At 64.5% G+C, this 13,048-nt stretch overlaps 1 protein-coding gene across 1 annotated transcript in view; it reads left to right on the forward strand.

Annotated features, from left to right (window-relative positions):
• Positions 1–13,048, forward strand: part of LAMC1 (laminin subunit gamma 1) — an 85,296-nt gene that overhangs the window by 54,132 nt on the left and 18,116 nt on the right. Inside the window, exons 3-13 of the mRNA XM_062211410.1 lie at positions 4,064–4,194; positions 5,881–6,047; positions 7,702–7,890; positions 8,437–8,554; positions 8,789–8,887; positions 8,968–9,104; positions 9,396–9,518; positions 9,611–9,800; positions 9,937–10,049; positions 12,132–12,353; positions 12,445–12,633. Coding sequence (XP_062067394.1) covers positions 4,064–4,194; positions 5,881–6,047; positions 7,702–7,890; positions 8,437–8,554; positions 8,789–8,887; positions 8,968–9,104; positions 9,396–9,518; positions 9,611–9,800; positions 9,937–10,049; positions 12,132–12,353; positions 12,445–12,633 — 1,678 coding nt within the window. The remainder of the gene's footprint in view (positions 1–4,063; positions 4,195–5,880; positions 6,048–7,701; positions 7,891–8,436; positions 8,555–8,788; positions 8,888–8,967; positions 9,105–9,395; positions 9,519–9,610; positions 9,801–9,936; positions 10,050–12,131; positions 12,354–12,444; positions 12,634–13,048) is intronic.

Consider the following 13,048-nt stretch of genomic DNA (forward strand, 5'->3'; position numbering starts at 1 on the left):
TCCCTGTTCTGACGTCTGGCGAGGGATTTGGCCAGGTGTGGCCTGTCTCCTCATGGCCCCTCTTCCGCTCTTTCTCTCAGCTGGTGCCACCCGCCAGGCTGTCACCCAGGAGCATCGGCACCTGTGCCAGGCCCTGGTTTCTGGGTTTTCTTCTTCTGTGTCCTCTTGTTCTTTCTCTCAGATGGATTCTGCCATTCATGGACTGATTTAGGTTTAATTCTTAATGGGCAGCGTGGCTTTGGCTGTGGCAACAGAGGGCAGTCCATTTCCCTGGGGTCCAGGGCCCTTCCTTATGCTTCTGGGGCTAAGCTGAGCAGTGTGCGTGTTGGCAGAGGCCTTTCGGGAATGTGTCTAATGTGTCTCTTGTAGCGGAGAACAAACGGCAGGGGTGCGCCTGGCTCACGTGGCTGACCACGCGTGTCCAGGACAAGTGGCAGGGGTGCACGTGGCTCACATGGCTGACCACGTGTGTCCAGGACAAGCGGCAGGGGTGCGCCTGGCTCACATGGCTGACCACGTGTGTCCAGGACAAGCGGCAGGGGTGCACCTGGCTCACATGGCTGACCACGCGTGTCCAGAACAAGTGGCAGGGGTGCACCTGGCTCACGTGGCTGACCACGTGTGTCCAGGACAAGCGGCAGGGGTGCACCTGGCTCACGTGGCTGACCACGCGTGTCCAGGACAAGCGGCAGGGGTGCGCCTGGCTCATGTGGCTGACCACGCGTGTCCAGAACACGTGGCAGGGGTGCGCCTGGCTCACGTGGCTGACCACGCGTGTCCAGAACAAGCGGCAGGGGTGCACCTGACTCACGTGGCTGACCACGCGTGTCCAGGACAAGCGGCAGGGGTGCACCTGGCTCACGTGGCTGACCACGCGTGTCCAGGACAAGTGGCAGGGGTGCACCTGGCTCACATGGCTGACCGCGTATGTCTAGAGGAAGTAGAGAGTGCATAGCTGGCCCATGAAGCTGACCGGCTACCGGGAGCGTGCGGACACGCAGCAGTCGGTGTTTGTCTCCGCCTTTAGCACGCTCCCCTGTGCTGAACGCTGTGCCGAGCCTAGGTGGTCAGCCGGTGCCGGCCCTCTCCTTGTCCCCCAGTACAGATGAGAAACCCACAAACCCTAACTCCTAATGCTTTGGGAAGAGGCACTTCCGCGTGGAGAAGCTGCAGTGGGGGTGCAGCGGTGGGAGGTGTGACGAGCACTGCCTGTGGGGAGGGTCGTGGTGCTGCTCCCTGTCAGACGCCAACAGGGCACTGAGCCGTGGGCGCCATTGCCACCCCACCCCCGGTCCCAGGCTGCCTGGGGGTGGGCTTCTGGGAGCACCCACAGGCTCACGGCGGGCTCTGAACACCACCCCAGATGGTGACGATTTAAATGGTGTGATTTCTTCGCTAGCCTGGGCTCCCTCCTGACAGTTGGCTGGGGGCTGGTCCCCCTCGCTAGGGTCCTCTGTCTGGAGGAGGCTGGGCTCGCCATCTTCACAGGGAGGGGGACACTTCCAGTGAGGGCAAGGCACGGAGCACGAGAACTTATCCAGCCTCTGCTGGGTCACGTCTGTGGGTGTCCCCTCCAGGCCCGGGTCAGTGTGGAGAGGGGTCACGCCTGGGCTGCTGGGAGTGACCCACCTGCACGTTTAGGGTGAAGGCAGCTGGTGCCCGGCACCAGGGCTCGGCATTCACACGGCGCTCGGTGGGCACTGTAGGAAGCCCAGTGCAAGTGCTCTGCCTGTTGGGGTTTGCAGTCACCCAGGGGCAGTTCCACACCCAGGGCCAAGGCAGGCCCCACGGACGGTGATTTCTGGAAGGGTCCAGACCAACATGGCTGCTCTGCTTGGCCTGGGCCAGTGGAAGGGTCTGTCGTTTTCTGTTCTGGGTCTGCTGCAGCACACAGGGTCTTGAGGGAGGGGCAGACGGTGCAGAATGGTCAAGGGAGAAGTGACCACAACAACATGGGGGGACAACCTCCCCTTCTCTCGCCCTCCCCCTCCCTCTTCCCCTCAGGTACAGAGAGACAGGGAGGCCCCGTGGGTGGTGACCAGCAGGTGCACAGAGGTGTGGGGGAGGCCCCATGGGTGGTGACCAGCAGGTGCACAGAGCGTGGGTGGTGACCGGCAGGTGCACAGAGGTGTGGGGGAGGCCCTGTGGGTGGTGACATGCAGGTGCACAGAGGCTTGGGGGAGGCCCTGTGGGTGGTGACCGGCAGGTGCACAGAGGCGTAGGGGAGGCCCTGTGGGTGGTGACCAGCAGGTGCACAGAGGTGTGGGGGAGGCCCTGTGGGTGGTGACCAGCAGGTGCACAGAGGTGTGGGGGAGGCCCCGTGGATGGTGACCAGCAGGTGCACAGAGGCGTGGGTGGTGACCGGCAGGTGCACAGAGGTGTGGGGGAGGCCCCGTGGGTGGTGACCAGCAGGTGCACAGAGGTGTGGGGGAGGCCCTGTGGGTGGTGACCGGCAGGTGCACAGAGGTGTGGGGGAGGCCCTGTGGGTGGTGACATGCAGGTGCACAGAGGCGTGGGGGAGGCCCCGTGGGTGGTGACCAGCAGGTGCACAGAGGCGTGGGGGAGGCCCCGTGGGTGGTGACATGCAGGTGCACAGAGGTGTGGGGGAGGCCCTGTGGGTGGTGACCAGCAGGTGCACAGAGGTGTGGGGGAGGCCCCGTGGGTGGTGACCAGCAGGTGCACAGAGCGTGGGTGCTGACCTGCAGGTGCACAGAGGTGTGGGGGAGGCCCCGTGGATGGTGACCAGCAGGTGCACAGAGCGTGGGTGGTGACCGGCAGGTGCACAGAGGTGTGGGGGAGGCCCCGTGGGTGGTGACCAGCAGGTGCACAGAGCGTGGGTGCTGACCTGCAGGTGCACAGAGGTGTGGGGGAGGCCCCGTGGATGGTGACCAGCAGGTGCACAGAGCGTGGGTGGTGACCAGCAGGTGCACAGAGGTGTGGGGGAGGCCCCGTGGGTGGTGACCGGCAGGTGCACAGAGGTGTGGGGGAGGCCCTGTGGGTGGTGACCAGCAGGTGCACAGAGGTGTGGGGGAGGCCCTGTGGGTGGTGACCAGCAGGTACACAGAGGCATTGGGGAGGCCCCGTGGGTGGTGACCAGCAGGTGCACAGAGGTGTGGGGGAGGCCCTGTGGGTGGTGACCGGCAGGTGCACAGAGGTGTGGGGGAGGCCCCGTGGGTGGTGACCGGCAGGTGCACAGAGGCATGGGGGAGGCCCCGTGGGTGGTGACCGGCAGGTGCACAGAGGCATGGGGGAGGCCCTGTGGGTGGTGACCGGCAGGTGCACAGAGGCATGGGGGAGGCCCTGTGGGTGGTGACCGGCAGGTGCACAGAGGCATGGGGGAGGCCCCGTGGGTGGTGACCAGCAGGTGCACAGAGGCATGGGGGAGGCCCTGTGGGTGGTGACCAGCAGGTGCAGAGGCATGGGGGAGGCCCCGTGGGTGGTGACCAGCAGGTGCACAGAGCGTGGGTGGTGACCAGCAGGTGCACAGAGGTGTGGGGGAGGCCCTGTGGGTGGTGACCGGCAGGTGCACAGAGGTGTGGGGGAGGCCCTGTGGGTGGTGACATGCAGGTGCACAGAGGCGTGGGGGAGGCCCCGTGGGTGGTGACCAGCAGGTGCACAGAGGCGTGGGGGAGGCCCTGTGGGTGGTGACCAGCAGGTGCACAGAGGTGTGGGGGAGGCCCCGTGGGTGGTGACCAGCAGGTGCAGAGGCATGGGGGAGGCCCTGTGGGTGGTGACCAGCAGGTGCAGAGGCATGGAGGAGGCCCTGTGGGTGGTGACCAGCAGGTACACAGAGGCATTGGGGAGGCCCCGTGGGTGGTGACCGGCAGGTGCAGAGGCGTGGGGGGAGGGGCGTGCAGTGAGCCGTCAGACGCTCGCTTTTCCCCTGAAGATCTTCATGAGGGAGCACGCACGTGTGTCCCTCTCTGAGTCCGAGTGACGAGGCGACAGCTGGAGACTGAGGGAGCGGGGAGAGGGCAGGGTCTGACGCTGGTTCCCTGTCCCCTGCGTCTCCTGCCCATCCATCCGTCTCCTGAAGTTTCTGCCGGGTTGTTCCTCCTGACAGGAGTGGGTGACAGCCACGGACATCAGAGTCACACTGAACCGGCTCAACACCTTTGGAGACGAGGTGTTCAACGACCCCAAGGTGCTCAAGTCCTACTACTACGCCGTCTCTGACTTCGCCGTGGGCGGCAGGTGCGTGTGCCGGAGCCCGGGGCGGCTTTCCTTCCCATCGCCGCCTTGTGCTGGAGCAGCTTGTCCTGGCCAGCACCGTGGGGGTGTCCCCAACCGCCCGGGTGCAGGGTCCCTCCTCAGACCCTGCAGCGGCCGTGCTCCGAAATGAAAAGTGCCGGCAGCACTGGCCCAGGGCCGCGTGCCAGCGCCAGGCTCGGGCAGAGAGTGGGGTTGGAGCGAGGCCTCGAGGGACAGGAAGGACTGGACGGAGGCAGCTGGGGGCGGGCAGGTCCGAGTGGACGCTCCGAGAGCACAACCGCGTGTGCGGAAAGTCGCTGTGAGCTTGTAGCATTTTATATATATATGTGTGTGTGTGTGTGTGTGTGTGTATGTATATGTATATATATATATATTTTTTTTTTTTTTTGACAGAGTGGATAGTGAGAGAGAGAGACAGACAAAGGTCTTCCTTTTTGCCGTTGGTTCACCCTCTAATGGCCGTTGCGGCCGGCGCACCGTGCTGATCCGAAGCCAGGAGCCAGGTGCTTCTCCTGGTCTCCCATGCGGGTGCAGGGCCCAAGCACTTGGGCCATTCTCCACTGCACTCCCGGCCCATAGCAGAGAGCTGGCCTGGAAGAGGGGCAACCAGGATAGAATCCAGCGCCCCAACTGGGACTAGAACCCGGTGTGCTGGCGCCACAAGGTGGAGGATTAGCCTGTTAAGCCACGGCGCCGGCAGCATTTTATAATTTTCCATTTGAGGCAGAGGCACAGAGTGCTCCTGTCCACTGCTTCATACCCTAAACACACAGCAGCCAGGGCTGGGCCGGGCGGCAGCTGAGACCTGGGGACTCAGTCCAGGGCTCTGTGTGCGTGGCAGGGACTCGGACACCTGAGCCCACCACTGCCTCCCAGGGTGTGTGTCAGCAGGAAGTGGGGTCAGGAGCTGTGGCTGGGCAGTGAACCCAGGCGCCCCGACAGAGGGCATGGGCGTCTTCACCGCCTGGCCAGTGCCTGCCCAGTTTGTAGAGTTTGGAACTTAGGTGGCCAGAGACCCTAGACGGCAGGCTGCCTGTGTGGACCACAGGTCCCGAGCAGAGGAGCCATCTTGCCCGCAGAATTCCTTGGATGGGGTTAAAACTGGTGAGAGCCTCAACCAAAGGAAAATCTGGTGTGATTCTTGGAGTGGGGCCATGCTGGCCTTTCCCTGCCGGGTGCCCTGTCCTGCAGGTGTCAGGCAGGTGTGTTGGGGAGGAGGCACCGGGCAAAGGCTCTTGTGAGGTCAGGAGGTCGGAGTGGGGGGGGGGGCTGATCGGAGGGGATGATGGACATGGGTGTGGGACGTCAGGTCACAGGGTCAGCTCAGCTGAGGGTAGAAGAGGGACGAGGTGAGGGCCAGGGTGCAGCCTGGGGCTCACCTGGAGCCGGATGGCGTGCAGGGGCAGGGGAAGCACTGCCGTTCCATCGTGTATGTGCACCAACACCCTCCCCGACCCTCGGGGGCGCTCATCCTACACACCTGAGGGGGTCCCGGGCTGTCTCTCCACCTTCAGGTGGGGGCGCCGAGGCGGCGTCGTGGCAGAGGGTGCGCGTGCCGCTGAGACAGGCAGAGCTGGCGCCTCTACCTTCCTGGGGTCCGTCCCGCTGGAAGCGAGGGGCCCCGGCGGGCAGCGGAGCCTCAGCGTCCCTGCCCCATGCTCCCCCCAGGTGCAAGTGCAACGGCCACGCCAGCGAGTGTGTGAAGAACGAGCAGGACCAGCTGGTGTGCGACTGCAAGCACAACACGCACGGCGTGGACTGTGAGAAGTGCCTGCCCTTCTTCAACGACCGGCCCTGGAGGAGGGCCACGGCCGAGAGCGCCAGCGAGTGCCTGCGTGAGTGCCCAGGGGCGGGAGGGGGGCCCAGCCGGAGGAGGCCCTGCCGCCCGGGCAGCCAGGGTCCCGGTGACAGCCTCCGCGCCGCGAGCCCCAGCGAGGACGACCATTCAGAAGATGGCTTCTCCAAATGGCTTTCCCTTTTATCTCACTAAAGAGCGATTGGTTTGAGAGGCAGAGAGGGGGCGGGCAGACAATTCCTATCTCCCGATCCACTCCCCAAATGCCCACTGCAGCCAGGCCTGGGCCGAGCCAAAGCCAGGAAACAGGAGCTCGGTCTGGGCTCCCACGTGGGCGGCAAGGCCCCAGCCACTGGAACCATCACTGCCGCGCCGGGCAGCTGGAGCCGGGAGCAGGGCTCCTGTGCGAGGAGGGACGTGGGCATCCCGGTGGCATTGAACTGCCAGGCCGGTGCCCGGCCCCGCGTCTTGGTTCCTGACGGCCCCCCCTGCAGCTGCTCAGAGCGGACTTCCTCTCTCATCCTTTCTTGCAGCAAGCCCCGATTTGCACGTAGCTCTCACAGCCTCCCCACGGCCCTGAGCCCTGGCTCTCATGTCCTGCCCTCCCCGTCTGCACTGTGCTACCTGGGGCTGGCCCTGCGCAGTGAATCACGGCGGGCGAGAGAGGGACGGCCCCAGCGGCCGGCCAGGCCTCTGGGTCAGCAGACGCCTGTGGCGAGGAGTGCTGTGCCCGGTGGGGTCACCTGTGATCCTTTCTGGGAAATGACAGCAACGACAAACGAAACTGACCGCCAGCCTGCCACGCCAGGGACATGGGCGAGGGCTGAGTCCGTTCTCGGCCTTCTGGTGGTGTATCAGGCTGCAGGGGCCTGCGGTGGGGACGTGACAGCTGCCTCCTCTGGGAAGGGAGCCACAGTCCTGTGCCCACCAGGCCGGGACAGCAGGAGCCCGGGTCCTTCCACATTGTGGTCTAGAGCACCAGGCCTGTGGGAGACGGGGGTACAGCTACAAGGAGACCCACGAGGGGAACTTGGTGATGGAGATGGGGCCGTAGCTCTGGGAAGGACCGGGGCCACGAGACCTGCCAGCAGCCCTCGGCGATTCGAGGCCTTGAAGAACTTCCCGGGAAGGAGCTGCAGTGAGGTTTTCCTTAAGAACAGCCGCGCTGCGCCAGACCAGCTTTGCTGGGTGTTCACGCTACCGCGTGTGCCTCAGCGGAGTTGGGAGTCCTGGGAAGACCGCCTGAACGTACAGGCTTGCAGTGCCTGCAGGTCCTGGCCCCGGACAGGGCCCCGCCGGGACGCCCTCCGCTTCCCTGTGATCCCGCCCCCATCTGCGGCGGCTCCCGGGCCCCCAGAGTGGATCCACGGGGAATCGGGCACTACAGAAGTCAGTGTCTGCATGGGTTCGAATCCTCTGACGCCCGAGAGGTTGAGGTCAGGTGAAGCCTGCGCATGACTTGGCGCCCGCGTCTCAGGTTGCAGGAGAGAAGCCCTCGGCTCCACTCATGTGTGAGCACCTGCCCGGGGCGGGCCGCGGCCGAGCATGGGCGTCCCCGGTTCGGCAGTGCTGGCTCCGGGAGGTGGGCGCTTCCTAGCAGCGGTCGCGGGGATGCAGACCCGCGCCACTGGTGCGGGCGCTGCCCGAGGCTTGGTGTCGAGGCCCTGACGGCGCTCTCGTGCCTCGGCCCACAGCCTGTGACTGCAGCGGGCGGTCACAGGAATGCTACTTCGACCCCGAGCTGTACCGCTCCACCGGCCACGGGGGCCACTGCATCAACTGCCGGGACAACACCGATGGCGCCAACTGCGAGAGGTGCCGGGAGAACTTCTTCCGCCTGGGGAACAGCGAGGCCTGCTCGCCGTGCCACTGCAGCCCGGTCGGTAAGTGCAGGAGCCCCGGCCACCTACCTCGTCCAGGGTGAGCTTTCCGACAGTTGCCCGTGTGTGTCCCTGCGGGGGTGGCCGGGGCAGCAGCTCTGTAAATAACTAGTAACAGGAAAGCAGGACCACTTGAACCTGACCTGCGAGGTTCTGGCTGGTCTGTGGTTGTTTAGTCTGCCCTCCTCGGAGGCCGAGCTGCTCTCAGAGCAGGGGTGTGTGTCCCAGATACTCGGCACTCGGTCCCTTCCCCTCGACCAGGAGTTGGCCTGACTCGCGCTGCTCCTGCCTGCAACACAGCTGGGGAGAAGGGGCAGGGCCCGCATGCCGGGCCGTGCCCCCCTCTGCAAACTGGAAATGCCAGCAGCTTAGCCAAGTACCATTCTCAGGGTTCTGATCGGAAGTCCACCTTTTCCCACCCAAGAGCATCTGGGGACTCCGTAGCTTCCCCAGCACGGCCCTCAGTGGGCGATGCCCCGTCCCCTACCTGTGACCTTTCCCAACCTTTCTGGCCGGATCTGCGGCTGACCACAGCCCCTCGGGTCTTAGGTTCTCTGAGCACACAGTGTGACAGCTACGGCCGATGCAGCTGCAAGCCAGGCGTGACAGGTGACAAGTGTGACCGCTGCCAGCCCGGGTTCCACTCTCTGACCGAGGCGGGATGCAGGTACCGTGTGCTCAGCCCGAGGCCGCGGTGTCAGGGCTTGTGGGTTTACAGGTGGTGGTGGGAACGCTTTTCCCCCAGAGGTTGTAGCGAGGCTCAGGGCTCTGGTCTGTGCAGCGTTGTCGGTATCTGAACACACACGGTGGTGCCTTCAGGGTTCGGCCCATGCTGTGTGTGTTTCCTCAAAACGCTGCTCTCCCGCCCACGCCCCTGCTTCTGTCCCGGCTCCCCCCGTAGGCCGTGCTCCTGCAACCCGGCAGGCAGCACCGAGGAGTGCAACGTGGAGACGGGCAGATGTGTGTGCCGCGACCACGTGGAGGGCTTCGCCTGTGAGAGGTAGAGCGTGTGCCGCGTGCTCTGTGTGCCTGTTCCAATGAACAGAGACGGACAGACAGCTCCGTCTTGATCTCCTTCAGATGCAAACCTGGATTCTTTAACCTGGAGTCGTCACACCCCGGGGGCTGCACACCCTGCTTCTGCTATGGTCACTCCTCCGTGTGCAGCAGCGCCGTGGGCTACAGCGCGCACGCCGTGTCCTCCACCTTCCACACTGGTAACGCCGGCCCCGCCTCCCAGCTCCCCTGCAGGGTTCCGGGGCTTTTCTCAGTTGGGGGCTTTTGGGGGTTTTGCAGTAGGGTCACCTTGTCATGGCTTCCTCCAAGTGGAAGCAGACTCGTGGTTTGAGAACCAGGGGCTGAGCGGTGAGTGCAGCTGCCGCGTGGATCAACAAAGCGGAACACAGCGTGGGCGTCAGCTCTGTTCACCCAGAGCCATGGGGCCGCGTGCGGTGTGCGCAGTGTGTGCCTGGGGTGCTGGGTGTAGCAGGCGGCCTGTGTTCCTGCAGGCCAGGACGGGTGGCGTGTGGAGCAGAGGGACGGCTCCGAGGCCTCTCTCGAGTGGTCCTCGGAGAGGCAGGACATCTCCGTGATCTCAGACAGCTACTTCCCCAGGTACTTCGTGGCACCAGGTAAGTGCGGCTGCGCCGCAGCCAGCCCCCGTGCTCCCCCGCCCCGTGCCCTCGTGCTCACCCCTTGCCTCATGCCTCTGTCTGTCTTCCAGCCAAGTTCTTGGGCAACCAGCTGCTGAGTTACGGCCAGAACCTGTCCTTCTCCTTCCGCGTGGACAGGCGCGACACCCGCCTCTCTGCGGAGGACGTCGTGCTCGAGGGGGCCGGCCTGCGCGTGTCCGTGCCCCTGATCGCGCAAGGCAACTCCTACCCGAGCGAGACCGCCGGGAAGTACGTCTTCAGGTGAGCGCCCGCCGGCCCTGGGGCGCGTGAGAAGGAGGCCTTCGGGACCTCGGGACCTGGTTGGGCAGCCAGCGCAGGTGTGCGCGGGGAGGCAGGCTTCCCGGACCCTCGCGGTGACCGCGCCCTCCCCCTCCAGGCTCCATGAAGCGGCCGAGTACCCTTGGCGGCCCGCGCTCTCCGCGTTTGAGTTCCAGAAGCTCCTCAACAACCTGACCGCCATCAGGATCCGCGGGACCTACAGCGAGAGAAGTGAGGCGCTGGGGCTGGCGGGTCAGGAGGCCTGGGCAAGCGGGCGGGCGCGGTCCACAGCCACGCGCCGGGCCTGGATTCCGTGTGAAGTGCTGGCTTCGGCTGCTCCTGAGGCCCTGCGGCCACCGCCGCCGGTGGAGACACGGCTCTGGTGTGGGTTCAGGCTGCCTGGTTTGACTCCCACTTGGCTAGCTTTGCTGATGTCGAGACCGGATGAGGAGAGATTATACATTACCGTGAGCATCTGCTACAGCATCAGGCAAACACGACTTCCTAAACGTGCCTTCACATTTCCTCCTGCGAGGAGTTTCTGAAATGGGGACGTTTCTCTGGCAGGGGAAGGCTGTGGGGGGAGGTGATGTCAGAGCCAGGGTGGCGTCAGCGTAGCGTCCTCTACGTGGATGTGTTGGTGTAGGAGAGTGTCCGATGAAAATGTGTCACAGGCAGTGAGAAGTAGGGGCCTGGCCTGGGAAAGGCTGGGGGTGCAGGGTCGGAGGAGGGGTGTGAGTGCAGGGGGTGATGGGCAGAGGCTGGGGGTGCAGGGTGGGTGAGGGGTGTGAGTGCAGGGGGTGATGGGCAGAGGCTGGGGGTGCAGGGTGGGGGAGGGGTGTGAGTGCAGGGGGTGGTGGGCAGAGGCTGGGGGTGCAGGGTGGGTGAGGGGTGTGAGTGCAGGGGGTGATGGGCAGAGGCTGGGGGTGCAGGGTGGGGGAGGGGTGTGAGTGCAGGGGGTGATGGGCAGAGGCTGGGGGTGCAGGGTCGGGGGAGGGGTGTGAGTGCAGGGGGTGATGGGCAGAGGCTGGGGGTGCAGGGTCGGGGGAGGGGTGTGAGTGCAGGGGCTGGTGGGCAAACTCGGAAGTGCCACAAGCTCTAGAGAGAAAAGATGTGGGGTCTCCTGAGGAAGAGAGGCATAGTTTGGGGTGCGAGGCCCCCACTTGGGGCCTGTGGGAGAGGTGCTGCTCACAGCTGTGCAGACCCGGGCTGGGTGGCAGAGCTGGGAGAAGAAGCTTGGCGATGGAGCAGAGCAGGATGGAGTGAGTGTGTTTCCGGAGGGGGAGACGGAGGGACGTCTCCATCTGGGTGCACGCTGACCGGTGCAGACCGGTCTGATCCGAGGGACAAACACAGACATCGTGGAAGTGAAGTGGGCTGGAGGCCATGGCAGAGGGATCAGGCTGCAGGCGATTATGTAACTGGCCAGGGGTGTTTCGTAACTCGGTGAAACGCGCTGCGAGCCCCAGGCTACAGAAGCCCAGAGCCAGGGGCGAGGGAAGCTCCCTCGGGGGCCTGTGGCTGCAGAAACGGGGGGTCTGAGCCGTGGCGTCTCCCTGCGGGGGCGGGGGCTGTGATGGTCCACCGGGTGGGGAGGGCAGAAGCATGTGCAACCCGAGTGTCCCCCGTAGGCAGGTGCTTCCGCTTCCTGTCCTTGCTCTGCAGGACACCTGCCTAGGTGCCGCTGAGCAGAGGCTCCGCCTCCTGCCTCAGTTGACCGCTTCTTCCCTCTTCGGGGCTCCCCAGACTGTCCAGTGCTCTCCCTGGGTTGCGCTGGTGAAAGGGAGGCTGAATGTTCAGCAGGGCTGCTTGGACGTTTCAGCCGTGAACCCCGCATTGTTCTACACGACATTTTGTTTCTTAAGGTTATTTGTTTATTTGAAAGGCAGAGATACAGAGAGATCTTCCCTCCTCTGGTTCACTCCCCAAATAACCTCAATGACCAGAGCTAGGCCAGGCCGAAGCCAGGAACCAGGAGCTTCTTCCACATCTCATCTGGGTGCAGGGGCCCAAGGACGTGGGCCATCTTGCACTGCTTTCCCAGATGCATTAGCAGGGAGCTGGATGGGGAGTGGAGCAGCCGGGACTCGAACCGGTGCCCCATGGGATGCTGGCACTGCAGTGGATTCTTAGCCTGCTGTGCCTCAGCACCAGCCCCCCAGACACCGGTTCTCATTCTCTTCTCCAGTGGGTGAATTAACTGATGGCGGGCCTTCTCCGGGATCGTGGGCTCGTCTTTCGCGTCGCTAACTTTCCACAAGCTCTGGGAGGGGGAAGCCAGGTCACTGGTTGTGTTTTCCACGCTGTGCACAGGTGCGGGGTATTTGGATGACGTCACCCTGGCCAGTGCTCGCCCTGGGCCTGGGGCCCCTGCGACCTGGGTGGAGTCGTGCACCTGCCCTGCTGGCTACGGAGGGCAGTTCTGTGAGTCGTGCCTCTCGGGCTACAGAAGAGAAGCCCCAAGTCTCGGACCGTACAGCCCATGTGTGCCCTGTACCTGCAACGGACACAGCGAGACCTGTGACCCCGAGACAGGTGAGGGCCGAGCTGCGGCGGCCGCTGGGCCTGGCTTGTGGGAGGCATGCGTCGCGGTGTTTACCTGTGTGCTTGTGTCCTCCCTGGACAGGCGTGTGTAACTGCAGAGACAACACCGCCGGTCCCCACTGCGAGAGATGCGGCGACGGGTTCTACGGAGACTCGACCGCGGGCACCTCCGCCGACTGCCAGCCCTGCCCGTGCCCCGGGGGCTCCAGCTGTGCCGTGGTCCCCACGACGAAGGAGGTGGTGTGCACCAACTGCCCCATGGGCATCACCGGTGAGTCTGCCCTGCCCCGTGCCCTCAGGTCCGAGCTGTGACCGACCCAGGGCCAGGACCCTGGAGCTCGGGGGTTTGTGTGTGGCTTGGTGGTCGCGGTTTTCTGAGTGGCAGAGGCTTTGTGGGAAGAGGTTGGGGGCAGTGAGAGAGGCCAGCGTGTGTTTGGTATTCGTGGCTGGGCTGTCCGTTCCCTGGACCTCAGGGGTAGGTACTGTTGTCCCTTCAAGTCATGGCTGAGGAAACAGGCATGGGGACCCTGGGCTGCTGTCCAGGCCGTGTGGCCAAGTGGCCCGACACCACAGATGACAATGGCAACAGTTCACCTTGTCTGAGGATGAGGACCCCAAGTCGGGTTTCACTCTGTGAGTCTGTCCCGGGGTTCTGGACAGGAAGTGGTCATTGGTAAATTCTCCCT

This window comes from Lepus europaeus, chromosome 14 (genome assembly GCF_033115175.1).
Source record: "Lepus europaeus isolate LE1 chromosome 14, mLepTim1.pri, whole genome shotgun sequence".
NCBI lineage: Eukaryota > Metazoa > Chordata > Mammalia > Lagomorpha > Leporidae > Lepus > Lepus europaeus.